The sequence below is a fragment of the Vanacampus margaritifer genome, chromosome 9, assembly GCF_051991255.1.
Source record: "Vanacampus margaritifer isolate UIUO_Vmar chromosome 9, RoL_Vmar_1.0, whole genome shotgun sequence".
Lineage (NCBI taxonomy): Eukaryota > Metazoa > Chordata > Actinopteri > Syngnathiformes > Syngnathidae > Vanacampus > Vanacampus margaritifer.
Window position 1 is genome coordinate 3000752 of NC_135440.1, and position 25150 is coordinate 3025901.

At 40.0% G+C, this 25150-nt stretch overlaps 1 protein-coding gene across 2 annotated transcripts in view; it reads right to left on the minus strand.

Moving 5' to 3' along the window:
• LOC144057714 (CUB and sushi domain-containing protein 3-like) overlaps positions 1 to 25150 on the minus strand; it is a 566138-nt gene that overhangs the window by 211848 nt on the left and 329140 nt on the right. For both annotated transcript variants that reach the window (XM_077575584.1, XM_077575583.1), the window contains exons 35-37: positions 21086 to 21210; positions 20862 to 20958; positions 19510 to 19614 (exon numbers count right to left, since the gene is read on the minus strand). In XM_077575584.1, coding sequence (XP_077431710.1) covers positions 19510 to 19614; positions 20862 to 20958; positions 21086 to 21210 — 327 coding nt within the window. The remainder of the gene's footprint in view (positions 1 to 19509; positions 19615 to 20861; positions 20959 to 21085; positions 21211 to 25150) is intronic.

Sequence of the window (25150 nt, forward strand, 5' to 3'; positions counted from 1 at the left end):
TCATTACAATAGTTGATCTGCTTGATACTGATAGGGCATCTGACAATACTCTGCCAATTTCCATTAAAAACGTAGTTTTTGGGAATTCTTGTTGGTGGCACTATACGGCTGGGTTGCAGTATACGGGAATACCCGAATCTGGCAGTCAAAGAGTTAAACATATGTACTGTACTGTAAAGAAATTAGTGTGATTTTGATTTGTGCTGAGGTCAATTTCTGCCACCAGATGGCATAATTACATTTGTAAGACATTGGTGACAGCTCAGTGCAATTTTATTTTCATATTAACTATTTGACTGCTAAAAACGTTTTATAACGTTTAGTAAAATTCTAAGGAGGGCTGCCAAATACGTTAAAATACGTTCACTATGTTTTTTTTTGTTTTTTTTTTGGAAACGGGTGGAGGAAAGCCTTGGCCAGCTGTGCTGAAAGTATCAAGCAGATCTAGTTAGTATAATGCCTATTTTTGGGCACTAGATGGCAGCGATGACTCTCTTTGGACAAGATTGGGTAGGCGTCAGTAGAAGACGTGAAGCGGAGCTAGAGTGTTGAGGGGGGAATGGCTGAGGAAGCGAAAATGGCGACCAGTTGCAAGCAGCTCACACGCTTGAGCATTTTTTTCAAAGACGAAAAGCATCGACCAGTGCTAAAGAGCACATTGATCATGATGATGGTGACTCTGAGGTTGACGCCGAAGTTGAAGCGTTGACGTAGCGGATTTAACCACGTCGTAAAGCCTCACCGGCTAGCGATGCTAACGCCGGAAAACGTGGTGCACAACCGAGCACTTCTGGCTGAGGAAGCAAAAATGGGGACCGGTTGCAAGCAGCTCACACGCTTGAGCCTTTTTTTCAAAGGCGAAAAGCATCGACCAATGCTAAAGATCACATTGATGACGACGATGATGATGATGGTGACGTTGACACGGCGGCTATGATCACGTCGTAAAGCCTCACCGACTAGCGATGCTAACGCCGAAAAAATGCGGTGCACAACCGAGCACTTCTGCACAGGCGGACATTCAATCGGACGTCGAAGAGTACCCCGAGTCCAATGCATATTTATCGGAGGAGTGGGTACAGTCTGATCACGGAGAAGACGCTGGTTCTTGACTACGATGCTACCATGAATGGAGTGGATAAGATGGATCAGAACATCTCTTACCACCCGGTACAGGAACTGAAGGACATGAGGAAGCCAGATGCAACACCACCGTAACATCACCATTTCATGATCCTGATAGTAGACTTGACGGCAACATGGCCAAACACACACTGCAGTATATACTTGCTATTCCCCGGAAAAAAAAGCCAGCAAAAAAGTGTAGCGTCTGCAATCACTGTGAAACTAATCTGTTGTGCAAATTGTAAATAGTACCACGGTTGCACACATTTGTAAATAGTTTGCCAAATTGTTTTGTCAAATTGTTACACTGTTGAATGTAAATAAACTTATTTTGCTATCAAAAAACACTTTTTCATTGTTGGTGGTAGTGTTTTACAGAAGCAAAGCACTGTTTAGGTGTTTGTGGCATCATTCATGGAAAAAAAAGGTGTCAAATTCACTAGAGTGCATGAAATAATATTGTTTCACAAAAAGCTTGATTTCTCCGTATTTGGGTGAAACTAACCGTTTTTTATTGTTGATTACTGAAAAAACGGAATAAGGTAGAAACAAACTTTTTTTTCTGATGAAAGATGAGAGTTCAATCTTTCATTTGATAGTATGTGTGTTTCCATAGTCCAAACACAAAATTTCCTGTGGACCTTGAAAGATCAGTCAACATGCTTAAATCAGCTGGCACCCACAACATCCCTTTTCTGAAAACGCTTGGCAGTCAAAGAGTTAAGAGGTATCTAACATTTAACGTGAAGTAATTTTGAAATTCTGCACATTTTTAAATTTGTAAAATACAACTTGGCCTCAGTTCACATATATAAACATTCTTATTAAATTTATTACTGCAAAATTTTGATGTAAGGTGCAGTCATTAATCGTGCGTAAAAAAAATTAAATAAAAAAATTGTAGCAATAAAGGAACTTTAAATTAACATACTCATTTTCACACTTATATCATGTATATATTAAGTGTTTAAACACTTCAGTAACATATACCATCTACCAGAGGTGTGGACTCGAGTCATGTGACTTGGAATTGAGTCAGACTCGAGTCATGAATTTGAGGACTTTAGACTCGACTTGACAAAATGTTAAAAGACTTGCAATGTAACCTGGACCTTACCAACAATGACTTCACTCGGACTTGAGCCCTTTGACTTGAAAATAATTGCTTCTTCCACCAAAACAAAAAGATTAAAATGTATGTTAACGAGTAAGTTCCTCTCGGTGTGTGCGCGTGTGTGTACGTGTGCGAACTGGGCTGACACAGTGCCGTCATTCAGTAATGTCAGAGAAGGCGCAAATGTGCATCCACACGCCGCCCACGCTAAGGCAAACTTCAAAATAAAGCTGACAAATAATATTGACACCAATGCAACAGCCTTGGCGGATTTTACAATGAAGTCTGCCTGCATGGTGGCATGAACGCCGGCTTGACTACTTCCCTTTGACATCTTGGCTTGCATTATCAACATTTTTATTGAAATTACATATTTTCTACCACCATTATAATAATGGCAGTAGTTTATTAAATAGCAAATTTAGGACACAAAGTTAATCACGCCGCACAATACGGTGCATGTCCCCAGGGTTCGTGGCTAGTAGCTAACTGTTAGCGTTAGCATCGAGTGCCTGGCTACCAACAGTAGTTTGACAGCTGTTGCTTGGTTCGCTTGCTTTTTTTATTGTGGACCTAAGCTACTTTGTAATCCACTCTCCCTGTTTAAACAAAGGGAATGTGTTTTAAATTGCATTTAGGTGTATTTTTCATTATTAAAAAAAATATTCAATATAACTTTGCCTTCATTTATAATTATTTTATAAAACACTAGCTTTAAAAAAAATAAAAAACAAGTGGAGGAGTTCAAGTATCTTGGGGTCTTGTTCACGAGTGAGGGTAGGTTAGAGCGGGAGATCGACAGGCGGATCGGTGCAGCGTCTGCAGTGATGCGGACGCTGTATCGGTCCGTTGTAGTGAATTAGGAGCTGAGCCGAAAGGCAAAGCTCTCAATTTACCGGTCGATCTACGTTCCTGCCCTCACCTATGGTGACGAGCTGTGGGTCGTGACCGAAAGAACAAGATCCCGGATGCAAGCGGCCGAAATGAGTTTCTTCTGCAGGGTAGCCGGGCTCAGCCTTAGAGATAGGGTGAGAAGCTCGGTCATCGACTCAGCGTCGAACCGCTACTCCTCCACGTTGAGAGGAATCAGTTGAGGTGGCTCGGGCATCTGGTTCGGATGCCTCCTGGACGCCTCCATGGGGAGGTGTTCCGGGCATGTCCTACCGGCGGGAGGCCCCGGGGACGACCCAGGACACGCTGGAGAGACTATGTCTCTCGGCTGTCCTGGGAACACCTTGGGGTCCCGTCGGAGGAGCTGGCTGAAGTGGCTGGGGAGAGGGAAGTCTGGGCTTCCCTGCTAAAGCTGCTGCCCCCGCGACCCGACCCCGGATAAGCGGAAGAAGACGGACGGATGGAAATAAAAAACATTCAAAATGTCCAATATGGCCATTTGGATTTTAGGAACACAACTTGAAGTGCATTACAAGTGCAATATTACGTAAATCAGGATACCTTCACCTTGTTATTTTATACATGATCCATGTAGAAAATAATTAAATTATGTAACTTGCCTTATATATACACTTAAAATTGTGTTCCTGAGTCCTAATGGCCATATTAGACATTTTGAGTTTATATATATATTTAAAAATGTTAATGGACAAAAGCATTCTAAAATAAGTTAAGAGAAAGTTCTATTTATCTGATTTCATTTTATTATTATTTTAAAACAATAATCCGATCCGAGACTTTTGTAATCCGATGCACCTCTAGTTGTTTGGGTACAAAAACTACGGTAAGTAAGCTAATGTCAGTTGTTTATCGGCTAAGTTGCTAGCTGCATAGTTAATGAGACTGTAAACTCACTGGTAACACATTGCAAACACGGCAATCTGTTGCACCACTCTGGTTTCCCTGACTCCTACTTTGATGGTCACCCAAAATAATATAATCTACAATGTTGTTAAAATGACTCGAAAGGACTTAAAACTCAGTGTAGGACTTATGAATTTATTGAGTCTTGACTCGGGACTTGTCAGTCCTGACTTGGAACTTGAGACCAAAGACTTGAGACTTACTTGTGACTTGCAAAACAATGACTTACTCCAACCTCTGCCATCTATTCGCATAAACAGAACATTCACACTTGGCACATCCTACACATACAGTCTGTAAAACGACCGTCTGAGCCAATAAAGCTACAACACCTGCACAAGCTATTACATATAAAAACATAAAACTTCTTTGGCAAGTTTTCCCAAGAGTTGTCAACTCTAAACAAAGTGTTAGAGGTAAGTTGATGACTGTAAACATGGCAACTGTAATGGCCACTTTACGGTACATTCATTCACAGGAGGTGGCCCTAAAAAGCACATACTGTTATGTTCAAGAGTTGGATCCCAAAAATGCAGACACAAATAATAGTTTTCACATTTATTTGTAAAACAAAACTTTAACTGAAGGTGATGCAATCTAGGCGAACAGTGACATGACAAAGAGAACAAAGGCTCTTGCATCAGCCAGGGCCAAACGCTAAACATGGAATGCCCATTAAGTCATTAACTAAGCCGTTTGCGCAAAACATACTCACGACTAGACGAGGCAGTGAAAACTAGACCAGAAACGGCGAGAAAATATGGTGGATCAAGAGACATGGAGCTAGGTAGCTTACTATAATCCATTGGTCTGTGGAGGCAAGCAAATTAATCATCCGACATATAGAATGTATCTTCCGCTGTTACATTTATAGTCTGTGGATGACTCTTGTAGGCTGCTGATTACATCCGGCAGTTACAACACCCACTGAAAAGTGCGTAAGAGGTTATATGAGTGGGCTGCATGGGGTAAACGTGCACTTGCATCTAATAATATGCAGTTTTATGGCCTGAAAAACCAAAACTTTATTAATGATCACAGTAATCTTTGCGTCACTCATGGATTTCACGACCTACTGATTCAAAATATATATACAGTGGTACCTCGGAGTTTGAACATAATTCATTCCTGGGAAGTGTTTTTTTTTTTTTCTAAGGAGAGCTCAGTATTGTTCATTCGATTTGACATCATCATTGCTCTCCTTTTTTAAAAAATATTGAAATAAACAAAAAAAAATTATAATTTTTTTTAATTTTTTAAATATATATACATATATATACACATATATATATATTTTTTTGTATGTGGGTGAGTATGTGTATGTGCGTGTGTGTGTGCGTGCGTGCGAGCGTGTGTGTATTCATCAGTTCACCTAAAGCCCATTAAAAAAAAAATCCCATACTAATAAAATAATATAATAATAAATTGCCAAATGCAGAAACATCAATGTAAGTTATCACGATGTAGTGGCTCTCGCTAACAGACAGAATTAAGTAACCAGAATTAGATTAAAAAATTCTATATACGTAGACCATGTTTCTATAAATTTTGATATTTGTTTTTTATTTGAGGCAGATATTTTTTCCATTAAAATGTGATTTATGAGGAGGTTAGACCATTGGTCGATATTCAGAGTTTGTTTATTTTTCCAGTTAACAAGAATTGTTTTTTTTAGCAATAGTAAGGGCTACAAGTGTAGATTGAAATTGTTTATGTGGTAAGTCAGTTGTTGTTAGGTCACCTAGCAAACACAAGTTTGGAGATAAAGGTATCCTACAGTCCAAAATAGCGGAAAGTTTTTCAAAGACTTTAGTCCAGAAATACATAACCGGAGTACATAACCATAAAGCATGAACATAAGTGTCTGTAGTGTTTTGTAAACATTGGAGACAAATGTCGGAGTCTGAGAGTCCCATTTTCTTCATCATATATTGAGTAATGTATGTTCTATGAATAATTTTATATTGGATAAGCTGTAAATTTGTGTGTTTTGTCATTTTAAATGCGTTTTCACAAACTTGAATCCAAAAATCAGATTCCGGTGCAATAGACAAGTCTGTCTCCCATTTCGAGATGGGTAAAGGCATTTTATCAGTATATAAAAGTAACTTATATATTTTTGAAAGTTTTTTTGTTGTTGTCGGAGAAAGCTTGTTAATATCTTTAGCTAAAACAGGCGGTTGGAGCGTACCCCGAAGTGTTGGAATTTTCTTCTATATCATATTTTTAACTTGTAGATAATGTAAAAAATTTCTGTTTTTTATATTGTATTTTTGGAGCAAGGATGTATATGATATAAACATATTATCTGAGAAGAGATGGTGGAGATGTGTAATTCCTTTTTGCTCCCACACACCTAAATAAAGCGGTTGTTTGTTAAGTTGAAAGTCGGGGTTATGCCATAGGGGAGAAAGCCCACAGGGCTCCACTTGGGCTTTTGTCAATTCTAGTGCCTTCCACCAAGCAGTCAGGGTGGCGGAAATCATTGGGATTTCAACAGAAAATTTCTACACGGCACGCAGACTCTGATTCTGAAGCTTGGACGCATGCGCGAGATGCTGTGACTATCGCGAGACCTACAGTGAGACCGGGAAACCCCAACATTGCGGCGCCCTGCTGCTAAAACAGAATTAGCTCTATTATACTAAACTAATCCAAATTTAACCATCATATATCTTGCCTTTCTTTTTTTTCCCCTCTCTTTTTCACCCGACAGATTTGGAATAGCACCCAACGTGGAGGACCTCGAACGCTTCATCGACGGTTATTTTTACAGCTGCGCGATGGAGAATCCTTCTGTCGAGAAACTGTCGAGAAAACCTTCGAAAAAGAGGAAAAATGATTCAGCGACGGACACGGAGAACCGAGCCACTACGGAGGTTCCGGTCAGTATGCTGGAGTCCATAAATAAAAAATTTGAGGTCCTCTCCCTAATCAGCGAGGACGTCAAAGAATTAAAGGTAAGCATGGAATTCTTCAGCCAACAGGTAAGTGATCTCCAACGAGATAATGCCGAGTTACACTCTACACTCGTGACTGTTTCAGCCGAGTTAGAAACCGTTAAAAAGGAAAATAAAACGCTAAAAGAAACTGTTCTGGATATTCAATCCTGTAGCATGCGGGAGAATTTAATATTCTCAGGAATATCCGAGAATACCTCTGACAATCCAGAGGTTGAGATAAAAAAATTTATGACGACGTCGTTAAAAATTCCTCAGGAGTCGGTGAATAACATCGCTTTTCACCGGGTACATCGGCTTGGAGCCCGTAGGGGCAACAGACCCCGTCCTATTATCGCCAAGTTTGAGCATTTTAAACAGAAAGAATTTGTTAAAATTAAAGGACGGGAGCTTAAAGGGACCTCATTTGGAATGAACGACCAATTCCCGAGAGAGATTAATGAGCGGCGAAAGGTACTGTTTCCTATAATTAAACAAAATAGGCAGGAGGGTAAACGGACTGCGATGGTCGTCGATAAACTATACATCGATGGGCAACTGTTCCGGAACCCCAACTCAACTCCCTGGCTGTTCTAAAATGGCATTGGTGGAACTAAACTTTGTTTGATTATTAGATGTATACATATACTGTATATGTGGTTATAAAACCTAAAATATGAATACTCATTATGTTTAGGCGATATTATAAATATATTATTAAATACATAACTATATCTAAAGTATATTTAAACAAAAAAATCTCGCTTAGGTTACCAGTTACTGGTGTATTTTTATGTTTAATCCCCCGTTAACTCCCTTCACTTTTACCTCCCTACCCGTTTTTTCACTGTTATATTTACTTACTCGTCACCTCATATTTTACACAAATTACATAAACCACCTAACCACTTTGATTCTATCCTATAACATGCCAATATTGACAAATGGCCTATGCAGATATATACACAGGACTGAGTCTATATTGTTTGTATGCATAAATTAGTTCTGGTTTCCTGGAATGTTTGTGGCGCTCACTCAGAAGCAAAAAGAATAAAAACTTTAGACCATCTCTTAAAATTAAAAGCAGATATTTGCCTCCTACAAGAAACCCACCTACAAAAATCTGAAGAAAAATTACTTATTGATAAGAATTTTAGCCAAGCGTACTCTGCCCCTTATAACAGTAGACAAAGAGGAGTCTGTATACTCATACATAAGAATTTACTCTTTACTTAAAATAATACAATAACAGACCCAGAGGGCCGATACATTATTATTCAGGTGACTATATTTAATAAAATATATACACTTGGTAATTTATATGCCCCTAATAATGATGATCCGGCCTTTTTCCATGAATTTTTCTCTCAGCTGTTTGATTTAGCAGCGAACTCTACTATTATTATTGGAGGAGACTTTAACACAGTCTTAAATCCATTAATTGACCTTTCTAATAATACAACATGTAGGCGATTACAATCTACTAAAGTAATAGGGGAATATATGGATGACTTTGGCCTCGTCGACAGCTGGAGACTTAAAAACCCAAATAAGAAGGAATTTACCTTCTTTTCCGCTGTGCACCGGTCTTTTTCAAGAATTGATTATTTTCTTACAAATAACTCTATTGCTGATAAAACTGTTACAAAAATACATCCTATCATTATTAGCGACCATGCACCAGTCTCCCTTTCCCTACAAGTTGATTATACCTTTAAACCACCACCGACATGGCGTTTTAACATCTCACTGCTAAACGACGCAGAGTTTGACAAAATTATAAGAAAAGAGTGGGCAGACTTTTTGGAAATAAATGACTCTCCAGACCTATCGCCACCTCTTCTCTGGGAAACCGGGAAAGCAGTAATTAGAGGTAAAATTATATCATATTCATCTTATAAAAAGAAACAGGATCAAAAATCAGAAAAAGACTTGGAAGATAAAATTAAACAACTGACGAGTGAGTACGCAATAAACCCAAATAACCAAATATGGACTGACTTATAAAATACAAAAATACAGTTAGACGATATGCTAACTAAAAAGACAGAGTTTATAATACAACAATTGAGATACAACAACTTTGAATATAATAACAAATCAGGTACATTTCTTGCAAACCAACTTCAACGCAATCGGGAAAAGTCCCTTATAACGGCTATTAAAGGGACAACTGGTGAATGCACACAATCACCAGAAGAAATTAATCACATTTTTTATAACTATTATCGTAACCTATACTTAGAAACTAACAAGCCTAACCCTGAGCATATTGAGGCATTCCTCAGTAGCTTAAATATACCTCAGTTAACTACTGAATATAAAGACATGTTAGATGCGCCACTTACTATAAACGAGTTGTACAGTGCTCTCGATAGTATGCCTAATGGCAAAGCACCTGGCCCGGATGGTTATCCGGCTACATTTTTTAAGCACTTCTGGTTAATGCTTGCTCCACTATTCTTAAGAGTAGTAACAGAAATTGAAACTAAGGGTTACATATGCCCACACATGAATACAGCAGCAATTAAACTTTTATTAAAGCCAGAAAAAGACCCCACCCTTCCATCAAGTTACCGTCCGATTTCACTAATTAACACTGATATTAAAATTATCACTAAGGCTTTCACATCTAGACTAGAAACAGTAATCTCGACAATCATTCATAGCGACCAAACAGGCTTTATTAAAGATCGTCACTCTACTAATAATATTAGGAGACTCTTTAACCTTATTAGCATGTCACAGCGGCATGATAAAAAGGCAGTTATTATATCATTGGATGCAGAAAAAGCTTTCGACAAAGTTAACTGGTCCTTCCTCTTTGCTGTTTTAAATAAATTTGGCTTTGGGAAATCATTTATCCACTGGGTATCAGTATTATATGATTCTCCTAAAGCTACAGTTATTACTAATGGGATTATATCTCAGAGCTTTACTTTACAGAGAGGCACAAGACAGGGATGCCCACTATCCCCTTTATTATTTGCAATATTTATTGAGCCACTTGCATTAGCCACACGCCAGGAAAGAGGGATTCAAGGAATTCACTCTGGGGTAACAGAACATAAAATTAATCTATATGCCAATGACATCTTACTTTATTTAGAAAAGCCAGCTACTTCGTTTGGGGAAGTATTTAACTTAATAACTAAATTCTCACAGTTATCAGATTATTCTATTAACTGGACAAAATCAACACTTCTACCTATTACAGAAAATTCATGGAACTCTGCAAGCCAGGACCCACACTACTCATTTCCTATAGGTAATTTAAAATACTTAGGCATGAAAATCTCACCTAAATTAACTGATTTAATTCATTTAAACTTTTCTCCACTTCTGGATAACATTTATAGTGACTTGGAGCGCTGGAATAATCTTCCTATTTCTCTAATAGGACAAATAGTCACCATTAAAATGCAAGTTTTACCCAAAATAAACTATTTTTTCTCAATGATTCCATTTAAACCTACGGCTAAATGGTTCCAGTTGTTGGACTCAGCCGTTACAAAATTTTACTGGAATAAAAAAAAAGCAAAGATTAGTCTATCTAAGCAAATCCAAAGGTGGTCTAGAGGCACCAAATTTTATGTACTACTATATAGCTAACCAGCTACAATATATCGTTCTATGGGCACAACCCAACAGAGACACTAACTGTTGGCTGGAACTAGAACAGAAGGATTGTAATAACCTCAGACTTCAAGATGTACTCTTTATTACAACATCGATTAAGCGACATAATTGTTTTAAAAATCCTGGGAAGTGTTCAAAGTCCAAATTGTTCAACCTCCGAAACATTTTTTCCCATAGGAAATATGTAAATGCAATTAATCTGTTCCCAAGCTCCAAAAACAGAAAATTCCTATTTTAATTTATATTTATGTTTTTTAAATTTACACCCTGTACAGTATATAAACAATGGCGCGATATTTCCACTGAGGTTCGTAGCACCGTATGTTTTTCTTTTGCTGCCACTTCTGCCTATGGCGAGAAAAATTGTAGTGGAAAAAAATCTAAATGCACTCACGAGTATGGAGCACCTCTGGGAGTAGTAATTTGACTGGAAATGAGCCAGTGCATTGTCTCAACTACCGCAGCGTGAGCATTTGGCATTGCTCGGCTTCACTAGGCTTCACTCGGCTTCACTCAGCTTCACTCGGCTGCCCGTTTTCAAAGTATGTTTGGCTTAGCTTGCTTTGCTTGGGTGTTCGAACTCTGAAAGTGAGTTTCAACTCCGAGGCATGTTTTGGTTGAAGTCCAATTTGTACGAGTTCTGAGACGTTCAAACTCCGAGGTTCCAATGTATCTAAAAATCTTAACCTATACTATCATTACAATAACTGCAGTTGTTGTGAGTGTCCCTTTCAAAAAAACTCTAAGCCGTCAGCATAGTCAGCAGCTGTGGTGTCACACGACCATCGCCAGCCGTTAGAGTAATTGAATCAAAATGTGAAATATGATGTTTCCCCTTCAAGAGTACATCTTCCTGAGCGTGGAAAATAAATGATGCTTAAATCTCTGAGAGAATGCGCGCTTCTACAGATTCGACAGGAAAAACCCTCATTAGAGCATTGTTCTGCCCAGAGTGCATACATCCCATTCAGATGTGTAAGTGACACACTGAATAGAATAGAATAGAATAGAATGCCCTTAATTGTCATGGTACAACAGGTCTACAATAAAATTACGAGTGTTGCTCCAGTTTGGTGCATAGTGAAATAAATAAATAAATAATAATAATAAAATTTGAAGAATTAAATAAAACAGCATATGTAATGTAACTCAGTTGGCAAAATTGGAAGAACAAGAACATTAATTCGCTAGAAGTGTGATAACTATTAAACAGGTAAAGTGACTTTGCATTGAACATTTAAAGGTGTGTGTGTGTGCGTGTGCGTGTGTGTGAATTAATTATGACTACAACTACCATCATACTGTAGTTGGAGAGCTGTTAGTGATGGTATAGTATTACAAATGGGAATGTCTAGAACATTTCACAATGTCATGACATAAATCATTTTAAGCCAAAATATGGAAAGGCTCTGATGTGATAAATCAAGCCAATCGAGTACTATCCAAATTTGTTTCTTTACAACATTGCATATGTTGTCGAGGAACAAACATCTAATTTATAGTAGGCCTAGTTGATGTTTTCCTGGGTGTCATTATGCATTATTCATTTTGTCATATTCACTCTATCTAGCACATACAGAAAATAACATTGGCCTCTGCACACTGCACTGAATCACACAATGAGGGACTGAATTTGAGAAACAAAGCATCATGCTTAATGGAATAACAAATGCAATACGAGACATAGTACAATTTCTGGAGAAATTCAGTGTGAATGCTGAAAGCTGAATGCTAATAAAAGCTGAATGCATGTAGAATGCTTGTGAAATGCTTATGAAGTAAATTGAAAAATACATTATGTGAAAACTACACACACACACACACACACATATATATATATATATACACACCAACAAAAACAACAGAGATCATAAGTAAACACAACTTAAAGGGACTGCCTTGTACAATTCTGTGTAAACAGCAGTTCCTAGGATTATCTGACTCGTCCCAATAAACAGTCCCATCTTAACAGAAAACAAACGGCAACAACAACAAGGCCCCTCCCCCCCAAAAAAGCACAATAAAAACAAAACAAAAAAAACTTGAGTTAGAAAGAGAGATAATAAAGCCGACATCATAATGAAGCAAATCACAACAACATTAACGTAATAACATAAGTGTGAATGCTGAAAGGAATAACATTGGCCTTAGGAGAGCTTGATAAATGCTATGGGTGGCGTTGAAGTGAAGGCCAGTGACGGTATTCAGATTAATATGGCATTTGTTTATGGAATATGAAATAAGCAGGATTTTTTTTAAATCCATCTCAGAAGACTGCCATGTTGCCATTTACTGACACCTGCTGGTGACTGTAAGTGACATCCCAGAGCCAACCCAGTTCACAAATGTAATGTGATCCCATAAATACTAACCCCTCATTTGTGAACAAGAGCCCAAAATACTTGAACTCCTGCACTTAGGGCATGATCTCATCCCCGAACTGGAGAGGGCATTATACCCTTTCCGACTGAGGTCTATGGTCTTGAATTCAGAGGTGGTGATTTTCATTCCTAGTGATTCTCACTTGGCTGTGAACTGCGCAAATGAGAGTTGGAGATCATGGCTTGATGAGGCCAAGAGAACCACAGCATCTGCAAAAAGCAGAAATGTAATACTGAAGCCACCAAAGAGGAACCCCTCAATGCCTCGGCTGCACCTAGAATTCTGTCCACAAAGGTTATGAACAAAATTGGTGATAAAGGTCAGCCTTGGAGCATTTCCGCAACATCCAGAGCCTTTACGAACTCTGAACGTATCTCATGTACTCCTGGGGCCCTGCCACCCAGGAAGCTTTTAACCACCTCAGTGCCCCAGAGATAGGAGAACCCGCCTCAGAGACCCCAGATTTCTCAGTAGAAGGTGTGTCAGTGGAATTGAGGACTGACAACATCCCGAGTCAAAGTCACCAGTGCCCCATCTCCATTGTCCACAGTTTCAATGGTGAACTGCTCCCCTTCTTCTTCTTTTTTTATTTTCTAGAGTGAGCTCAGTATTGTTCATTCGGTAATCATACCGATTCAACATGTCATCATCATTGCTCTCTGTCTTTGTGTGTGTGTGTGTGTGTGTGTGTGTGTGTGTGTGTGTGTGTGTGTGTGTGTGTGTGAATGTGCATGTGTGCGTGCGTGTTAGTTTGTGCATCTGAAACCTATTTAATTCATCTGAAACCTATTAAAAATTCCATACCCTTCACCTAAAACGAAGACTTCAGAATCCCGCTAGTCGTGAAGTTGTCAGGAGACCCGAGGAAGGATCAAAGAAAAGAAAGAAAAGTGAAATCCAGCACCGGCCAGACACCACCTACTACACACAGGGTTACAAACCAGAATCTTTCAACAACCCCAGAAACATCTAAATTCCAACAAATTAGGGAGACCTCAAGAGACCAAAGGAAAGATTGAAGAAAGGAAGGAAGGATAGATGAAGCAGAGTGAGATACACAGACATCAGCCTCCAGCGATTCAGCGACTAGAGGAAGAAGCAGATTGTGTTTGAATTTCGGTAGATGCTGGTGTGGTGGATCTGGCATGCATGAAAACATCCACCAAAGAAGGGAGCCGTCGACCCCAGCCAGGACAGGGCAAGCACAATCCCCAGGCACCCCCCAGGCCGCGGCAGCGCCAGGGCACAACCCCCGGGCCCCGCGGGTACCACCGGCCGGAGAGCAAACCCAGGAGCCCTGAGCGTCCCCCACCCCAATACGGCCCGCGCCCCAAGCCCAACGCAGCAGAATAGGGGACGGCAGGTCCACCAGGCACCCCACCGGCCCAGCCCCCGCTTCATCCACGCCCCCCACCCACACTAACTAGAGTTCGCCAGCTCGCCGACTTGCGAACTCTACGCCTACACAGTGGATGTGACCCCACCCAGTGTATATACAAGTGTGTGTGTGTTTGTGGTGCATTAAAAATAAATAGGGGGGCAAGGTGGCGCCGTGGGTATACATATGGGGGACCGCAGCACTGCTTAACTCTTTGACCGCCAAAAACGTTTAGTAAAATCCAAATGAGTGCCGCCAACAACGTTAAAAGACGTTAACTATGTTTTTTTTTAACTCTTTGACCGCCAAAAACGTTTAGTAAAATACAAAAGAGTGCCGCCAAAAACGTTAAAAGACGTTAACTATGTTTTTTAATAGAAACGGGTGGAGGAAAGCCTTGGCCAGCTGTGCTCAAAGTATCAAGCAGATCGAGTTAGTATAATGACTATTTATGGGCACTAGATGGCAGCGATGACTCTCTTTGGACAAGATCAGGTAGGATTCAGTAGTAGAAGACGTGAGGTGGAGCTAGAGTGTTGAGGGGAGAATGGCTGAGGAAGCGAAAATGGCGACCGGTTGCAAGCAGCTCACGCTTGAGCATTTTTTTCAAAGACGAAAAGCATTGACTAGTGCTAAAGGAGCACATTGATGATGATGATGGTGACTCCAAGGTTGACGCCGAAGTTGAAGCGTTGACGTGGCGGCTTTGACCACGTCGTAAAGCCTCACCAGCTAGCGATGCTAACGCCGGAAAACGTGGTGCACAACCGATCACTTCTGCACAGGCGGATGTTCAATCGGACGATGAAGAATACCCTGAGTCCAATGCATATTCATCGGAGGAGTGGGTACAGTCTGATCACAGAGAAGACAATGGTTTTGGACAACAATGCCACCATGAATGTAGTGGATAAGATGAATCAGAACATCTCTTAACACCCATTCACGCGGAAAACATTGAAATGGCACAAAAAATGTGTTGCCTATCTATTTCAAATATGCATGTTCAATGCATATATCCTGCACAAAACAAAAAAATCCTGGGAAGTGCCAACACTTTTTGGAGTTTATCCAGCTAGGTGGTGAGAGGGTGGCTGTTATCACAAGACAAGGAGGAGGAGGAAGTTGTTGCAGGTATAGGAACTGAAGGGCATGAGGAAGCCAGATGTAACACCAGGTCACCGTATCATGATCCTGAGAGTAGACTTGATGGCAACATGGCCAAACACACACTGCAGTACATACCTGCTACTCCCCGGAAAAAAAGGCCGGCAAGAAAGTGTAGGGTCTGCACGCGAAGGGGCAATCGCAGTGAAACTAATCTGTGGTGCAAATCCTGCTGCGTCCCCTTGCACGCAGGGGAGTGTTACACAATATACCACACAAAAAGAAAAAATTGTGTAGTTGAAACATCCACACAATTGTAAATAGTAACACATACACACACCACCCATGCACAGTAGCACACATTTGTAAATAGTTTGCCAAATTGTTTTGTCAAATTGTTAACACTGTTGAATGTAAATAAAGTTATTTTGCTATCAAAAACACTCTTTCATTGTTGGTGGTAGTGTTTTATAGAAGTAAAGCACTGTTTAGGTGTTTGTGGCATCATTCATGGGAAAAAAAAGTGTCAAATTCACTAGAGTGCATGAAACAATATCGTTTCACAAAAAGCTTGATTTCTACGTATTTTGGTCCAAAACAGAGCATTTGGGTGAAACTAACCTATTTTCTATTGTTGATTACTAAAAAAATGGGGTGGAAACAAACTTTTTTTTCTGATGAAAGATGAGAGTTCAATCTTTCATTTGGTAGTATCTGTGTTTCCATAGTCCAAACACCAAATTTTCTGTGGACCTTGGAAGTTCAGTCAAAATGTTCTAAATCAGCTGGCACCCACATGTTGTCTTTTCTGAAAATGGTTGGCAGTCAAAGAGTTAATGGAAACGGGTGGAGGAAAGCCTTGGCCAGCTGTGCTCAAAGTATCAAGCAGATCTAGTATAATGACTATTTATGGGCACTAGATCGCAGCGATGACTCTTTTTGGACAAGATGGGGTAGGAGTCAGTAGTAGAAGACGTGAGGTGGAGCTAGAGTGTTGAGGGGAGAATGGCTGAGGAAGCGAAAATGGCGACCGGTTGCAAGCAGCTCACACCCTTGAGCATTTTTTTCAGATGAAAAGCATCGACCAGTGCTAAAGAGCACATTGATGATGATGATGGTGACTCCGAGGTTGACGCCGAAGTTGAAGCGTTGATGTGGCGGAGTCGACCACGTCGTAAAGCCTCACCGGCTAGCGATGCTAACGCCGGAAAACGTGGTGCACAACCGAAAAATGCTCTAAATCAACTGGCACCCACATGTTCTCTTTTCTGAAAATGGTTGGCAGTCAAAGAGTTAATACTGCGGTCTGCCCAAACTGATGGCTCCCCACCCCGACTCACCCGCCCCTCCTACTTGTGGGGTGCATTAAAATTGGAGGGAGTTGCAGGGCGAAGACGGTGTGTCCACCCTCCACACATTACCACCACAACTTATGTCAGCCACCTCAACAATGGAGGCTCGGAACATGGACCATTCAGAATCAATACTTAACATATACAATAACGTGGCCTCTCCCACAGGTAGTTAGCCCATGGGAAGGAATAATCACGTTGCCTCTTTGGGCTGTGACTAAACGGACCGCAGGGTGCAGGCTCGGCCACCAGGTGTTCGCCAACGAGCCTCACCTGCAGGCACTGAGGGGGGCCTCAGTGCCACTTGTAAGGGCGGGGGAAAAGTCCAATGTTTGTATTCATCTATGGCGTGTTTGAATCATGCTTTTATGGTCCCTCACCTAGGCAAGGCAAGTTTATTTCTATTGCGCATATACATAAGGCAACTCAATGTGTTTTATACAAGGAAAGCAACAGAGCAGTTAATAATATTCAGAAGCAAAGCAGAGAAAACAAGTAGCTTACAAAATGTGATAAAAGAACATACATTGACAATGTTAAAACATTAGATAGCAAACTTTAAAAACATTTAGAGTATATACATTCTCTAAGATAATTCAAAAAACATGATTTCAATTTGTTTAAAAGATCTTTAATCAAAGGTATAGGAAAAACCTGGATTTAAAAGCATTTACACTGGGCTGACTTCATTTCTGTTGGCAGCTTATTCCATTTGTGTGCAGCATAACAGCTAAATGCAGCTTCACCATGTATACTTTGAACTATAGGTTCCAGTAATTGACCCAAGTCTGCAGATCTCAGAAGCCTGCTGTGTTTGTATTCAATCAGCATTTCTTGAATATATTCAGGACAAACCATTCAGTGATTTTTAAACCAGTAGCAGAATTTAGAATTCTATTCTCCAGCTGTCAGGGAGCCAGTGTAACACCTTAAAGACTGGAGTGAAATGTTCTGATCTCTTTGTTTTAGTCAGAACCCGAGCTGCAGCGTTTTGAATGAGCTGCAATTGTCTGATGTTTTTTTTTAGATAGTCCTGTCAGAAGATCTTTACAATAATTAAGTCTGCTGGAGATAAAAAACATGGATAAGCTTTTCTTGGTCTGTTTGGAGCATGCAGTTCTTCAGTCTGCAAATGTTTTTCAGCTGGTAAAAAGCTGTTTTAGTGATTGATTTGATATGATTGCTGAATGTCAGGTCTGAGTCAATTAGCACCTCAAGATTTCAAACTTTGTCTTTGATTTCTAAATACAGTGACTGAAGGTGTTTTCTAACAGCAATCTGCTTTCAGCATTCACACAATAACGCTGGCCTTAGAATAGCTGGATAAATGCTATGTGTGGCGTAGAAATGAAGGCCAGTGAAGAAAAATCTATCCATGCATTTTCGATAATGCTTGTCCTCATTAGGGTTGTGGGTGATCTGGAGCAACAACAGTGTCTGGACACGTAAGTCACGTCAGCAGTGGCTGACATGACTTTGTGCTGTTTTTGTTGTTTTTTTGTGTGAAGGTTGGCCCTTTTCCATCTAAACATTATGCTGGTGATCAGTTGCTGTGAGGAGAGTGGTACGTTCCAAAAGTAATGGTGATAAGTTGTTTTTGAGAGAGAATGACTCCTTCCAAAAGTAAGAGGCAGACCCCTTTTTGTAGTGTTTATGTTGTTTTGTCGAAGGAAAGCATTATTTAGATGTTTGAGCTGCCACAATAGCAAAAAAAGTAGTGTTAAACTGAAAGTTATCCTTGAAATGTATGCTTTTACAAAAAACTTATTTTTTTGTCACTGTTTCGCCAGAAAATTTGACAAAATTTAGCTATATTCTAATGCTAATTCTGTAAAACGAAAGCAGATACAAAACATTTTTTTTATAAATATAATTTTGATAAAAGAAGAGACTCTAATCTTTTTTCTTAGATAGGTTCCATGTTTTATAGCAATAGAACACAATATTATGTGGGCAAAATCAGTCAAAATCCAGTAAAACAACCGGAAGCGAAGGGGGTTGCTACAGTGAAAATGGCTGGGAGGCAATGAGTAAGTTGGTTTGCTCTTCAGCAGTTATGTGCCATCCTTGAATGGTATTTTTTATGCAAGAGAGCGCTTTGCGCTGGAAAATAAAAAATGTAGTCGTGTCATGCCAACTCTCCTGATTCAGGTGGGAGACTCCCGAATTTCAACCCTTGCTCCCTCTGTCTACGGCCAGTGCCCATTCGCCCCAGTCGATAAATATTAATCGGTGCGTGTCACCAGTCGCTGTGCACACTCCCTTCCCACAGCGACTAATCACAGATAGTAATGGCTGGATGTGTTGGAACATGCCCCCCACCCCCAGTAGCAAGTGTGCCGATCGATGCCAATGAAAAAAATTCTCCCAATTTTTCACAACCTTTTTTGTTGAAAAGAAGAACTTTGAGAAATGTATTTTGATACATCAAATATATTAAGAACACATATTTTGCACGTATTTTATCCATATTTAAAAATGTCATGCATCTCATTAGGCACTGTGTGGTGAGCTATGTAGCTCTCGAGTTGCACTGATGAAAAATTGTGTCCCCCTCCAGCATTGGACAAGTCATTGCATTTGTATTTGTCCTTTCAAATTAAAGAACCAAGAGACAAACAGCATGACAGGTTGCAGACAAGCCGTTTCTCCTCATACCTGTGTACTCCAAATGGAAGCCAGCGGCCGAAACACTGATGTCAGACTGAAAGGTCAGGTAGATGTTGTTTGATGTGCTGTTCAGAAGTTGGGGAATTGTTGTGCCTATATCATGGAGGATAAAGAGCACGCACGCTCACAACAATGTCAACATTTAATATTTCAATTCCCAATTTAGGCCCACCAAAATCATGGGGCCAATCATTAGTCATACTGGATATACCACAAGAGACAAAAAATGGCAAATTATTTTACCCAGCCTTCAGCTTACAACTTGAAATGGAAGACAAGGTCAATGATTGATTGATTGATTGATTGATTGCTTGATTGATTGATTGATTGGTTGGTTGGTTGATTGATTTTGTGGGTGAGGAACATACAAACACAATATACAGTAAATTTCAATAGTACTGTGTAAGGCAATGTTTGGTTCCCAATTTTTTTCTAAAATGGGAGAATTTATTCCATTTTAAAACATGCAAATGGGAACTAAGGATAATAATCACATAGCTATAAATTTCGCTGATGGCCAACTGTTTAAAATGTTTTGCCGAGTGTTGTGGCCATGGATCAGGGGGTAGAGCCAGTCGTCCAGTAACCAGAAGGTCCGCTGTTCGATTCCCGCTCCCCCCCAAGTCATATGTTTTTGTGTCCTTGGGCAAGGCACTTTACACACATTGCCTCCAGTGTCCCTCACACTGGTGTATGTATGGCGTGAATGATTGATGGTGGTCGTTAGGCCCCTAGGCACACACTGGCAGTCACACTTCCATCAGTCTGTGCTATGTACGTAGTTTACTCCCACCAGAGTGTGAATGTGTGAGCATGTGAATAATGTATCCACTGTGAAGAGTCTATGAGTGTCCACAAATGCATTATTTTTATTATAAAGCCCATGACAATGAGAGCAATTAGAACTGCAGCAAGAGGACACATTGTTTAGCCTTCTGACATATTTATCATTTTGAATTTAATTCTGATATAATGATGAAAATCATTTGATTTTGATTTTGAAATCTAATGCCAATTTCATAATTTGACATACTAATCTGTGTTCTACTATTAGAACTTGAGTCAACAGCACCATTGTCATTAGTGGGAGCCATTAGGCAACACTGCAATTCCACACTGTGGGGACGAGACAGAGACTTCTTTATGAGGATCTCTAAAGATTTGGGAGATTTTGGAGGGGAGGATGTTCTTTAGCATTTATAGATGATTTTACACAGTGATTTAAAAGAGCACAACAAATGTCATCTGCCCCATCACCACACTTGTGATGCTTCCAGGAACTTGTGATCTCTGACTTGCAATTCTCGATGCCATATGACATTCACTTAAATTTGTTTTACCTGAGTAGCTACCAAGCCTTGGAGCATTGCCATCACCTCCATCAAAAAAATCCAGAGAATCCCAATTGTGCTCTGTTGCAAAGGTCACAACTTGAATCTAGAAGAGATGCAAATGGTACAGGTGTACATAATATTCATACGAGACGATAGGGCCATCTTCTTAAACCAATTCACAACGTGTCTAATTAAAACCATGAATATCAAACAGAGCAAAGTTATCTTACTTGGATGCCAGCGCCCTCTGGAACAGTTATTTTCCAGGCACAGTTCAGATAGTTGGCATATGGATCTGGGTATCCAGGAGAGAGAATAGTGCCTCTGCGGGCCGTCAGCACCCCTCCACAGGGAACTGGAAAATCACAGAGATGTCATTGTAGGAAAGAGGGTGTTTTTAAATAGAATTAAGTTGGTTGGTTGATTTATTTATTTGATAAGCCTCAATCAGAAAAAAACCTTCACATTCAACACTAACACACATGGACTGTTGTGCTATTGGACTTTTCATTCCGTTGGATCCCGGATTTGATTGTTTCTGTAAATATTGTAAATATCAATTTATCAATACACTTCACATTTTGCATCATAGAAGTCTCCGGTCAGTGTTTTAAACATTGCCTCTCTTCCTCCCTGAGTGAACTTCAGTCTTCTGATCTTAGCCCATAAATATACAGTATATGTACCGAGTACATTGTATTTCCTTTATTAAATATTATTGCACTTCTGTACTAATACAATACAAATAAGTGCTACACTTGCTTTGCACCTCCATCATGTTCCCAGTAAGATCAAAGACCTCATAATGGATTACTACCATAATTTCAGAATGAGGGTCACACTTCTGGGTCAGAAACATCTGACTGGCATCACATTGGGAAGAGAATAATAACAGGCTGCACCATCTCCGTCACTCTCTTTGCTCTATCCATAAACATGGTGGTCAAGTCAGCTGAGGTGGAAAATAGAGGGCCTCTGACCAAGTCAGGTGTACAACAGCCACCCATACGAGCAACATCCATTCAATGGTGCAAGTGAATCCTACAAGGGCTTGAGAGGCTCATGACCTGGGCAAGAATGAGTTTCAAGCCCTCTAAGTCAAGATCCATGGTGGTGAAGAGGGGGAAAGTGTTTGACAAGTTCCGGTTTGCTCAGGAACTGTCATTCCAAACAGCACGGAACAACCCATCAAGAGCCAGGAGAAACTCTTTGACTCCAGCCTGAGAGACTATGATGCCATCCTGAAGGCCAGCACAGAACTGGGGACCTGGCTCACCAAGGTGGATAAGTCTGGCCTGCCTGGTAGGTTTAAAGCCTGGATCTAACAGCGCTCTATCCTGCCCCAAATCCTGTGGCCCCTGCAAATCTACGCAGTACCAATGACAGCAGTGGAGTCCTTAGCGAGGAAGATCAGTGGCTATCTTTAGAAGTGGCAAGGTCTTCCACGCAGCCTCACCAGCGATGCGCTGTATGGGACAAGCAACACACCGCAGCTCCCTTTCAGTGGCCTGACTGAAGAATTCATGGTGGTACACACCAGAGAAGCCCTACAGTATAGGGACTCCAGGGACTGCAAGGTGTCTTCAGCCGGTATCGAGGTGAGAACAGGGAGGAAATGGAAGGCTAGGAAAGCAGTGGAGGTGGCAGAGTCAGGGTGGGCACCGTGGCGACAGGCAGAGCAGGCCTTGGATACTTTCCGAAGACCCTAATCAGCCAAGTCCGTGGCAGGGAAAGACACCACCTGATTCAGGAAGAGGTCCAAGTTCAGTGCTGAGTTTGTGTACTGTATTTTACATTGGTCATATTAGGTCCTTGTGTGCGCTGTTTAACGTCAGGCACGTTGTTGAACTCTAAGGGGTTCCTCGAGCCAGTATTTACAGAAGTAGTCACAACAACGCGATAATCTTCCTAATTCCACTGTGGTTTGTAGCATTGTATGTTTTTCTTTGCTGCCACTAGCATTGTTTTCTTTCTTTGGGCCCATGGCTAAGAAAATTGTTGTGGAAAAATCTAAATGCACTTGCGAGGATGGAGCACCTCCGGGAGTATTCACGATCTGACTGGAAATGAGCAGTTCATCGTCTCAACTACCTCAACGTGAGCATTCGGCATTGCTTGGCTTCGCTCGGCTTCGCTCGGCTTCCCTCGGCTTCCCGTTTTCAAGGTACGTTCGGCTTAGCTTGCTTTGTTTGGGTGTTCAAACTCCGAAAATGAGTTCAAACTCTGAGGCATTTTTTACTCAGATTTTTTAGTTAAAGTCTGATCAAACTACGAGGTTCCACTGTGTATATATATATATATATATATATAGTTCAGAACATCCTTGTTTTTATAATTTAAACAAACACTGATATTATATGATTAATGATCATCTGTAAAATCACTGCACTCAATGTCAGATGATTAAGCCTGACTAGCTGTTGTTGTGGAAGGTTGTTTAGAGAGTTTTTTTTTGTGTGTGTGCAGAATTCTACCCCCTTTTCCACATGATTTAATGCCAAGCAAGTTTTATATAGCATCACAAAATTGTGTGTTGCAGCATTCATAAACAGTTCAACCTGAAATTGAAAGTGAAATTTGTATCCTCTGCTCGAAGCATTAATCATCTTGTAGCAGCAAATGGTTTTCATCTTCCAAGCACATCTTGTTTCTCCTAATAAAATATAAAATTTGTTGACTGTTCCAATGGCAATAATTATACTGATATTGTTAGTGTAAATTAAAAATAGCTTGTTTATTTATGTAGGTATTTATTTATTTATTTATGTATTTATTTATTTATTTTACTTTACTTTACTTTATCCATGTAATGGGTTCTTTAAGCTAGGCAGTTGGATTGTGGTGACCCGGCACTTTGAACACAAACTTTTATATGATGATGACACCCAAATACATTATAAAAAAAAAAAAAAAAATGTATTGGAATATAAGGGATACAAAACAAAACATTTATTTTAGTACATTTAATTAGATTATAAGATTATTACTTGCTATATACAGTGCTAAACACATTTATTACACATAGCTTAAGACTGCGACCAAATTTGATGCGGCCTGTTACTCAGTGTGCATGAGTAAGAATTTCATCTGGTGGAGTGCCACGAGTGAATATATTTTAATGCTCCTACCAAGCACAGTGTGACATTGTGGTTAAAAGTCACACTCTTTTTGAATATATAGTTTTCTACATTGTGCGTACACCGGCCGCTGTTGACACACTAAGCACACAAAGAGAAAAAAAAAAAGCATACAAAGTGCCCAACACGGATGCACTGATTCTCGTAATAATCCTTTGCAGTAAATTTACAGTGACTCAAGACTTCTCAGATGCACTTCTATGCATGGAGAAATGTTTCCCTTGTCCTAGTCGGCCATCACATGTTTAGTTAGCTAGGCAAAAAATTGATCACAGGACGTAAGTGTTCATACTAATGACCACATTTTGTGGAAACAATGGGAACACTGCAGGTCTGACAGTAGTGACACGGTGCAAATTAACCTCACCACGACACATGCTTGTATAAATATGTGACTGTGATTCACAACTTTTCAACGTGGTGAAGTCACAATGTCGACAAGAAATTATCCCAGATGAACTGAAATAATACAATTGCACATGTTCTACAATGTAAGTTTTTTTAAATACGAATCACTGTGCTCTCAAAGATTTTGTGTCTGGTTACCATGGCAACAGCTGACGCTCACTCAAAATGGCGTCGTACGCTATCACCTCCTCAAGATGATGACCAGAAATACGAGTTCCACTGACATGAATGGCGAGATGACCTCTTCAAGATGGCACCACATATTTTTTGTCTTTTCTGACAAGCTGCGTGAAATTTTGCCCAAAACGCAATGAATTTGTGTTTGGATTCAAATTTAAGTTAATTAGGCCTCACTTGGAGCATATAGCGTACATTAGGATCGTTCAATGTGCAATGTATCTGACACGAGAGAGTGACTGCAGGTCTCTCTGTCACCTCTAGGAGCACCACATTTGTTTGGTTAATTTATTGATTAAACAAACAAAAAAACTTGTATAAATCAGTCTTTGCATGAAGGAGCTACAATCGAAGAGTTTTGGAGTTCGATTCACCCAATCAGAGTTTAACAATTGGATTCTAACACTCAATTCACGCTGATGTTTGGTATTGACAATTTGTACTTACGTCACGTGCGTATGGCGGAATGAATGAATGTTGAATTGAAGTGGATGGAACATGAAGATACTTAGCGACTGTTATACTAATTATAAGTTATTATTACCCATCTCGCCATTCAATCTACTAGTTAGT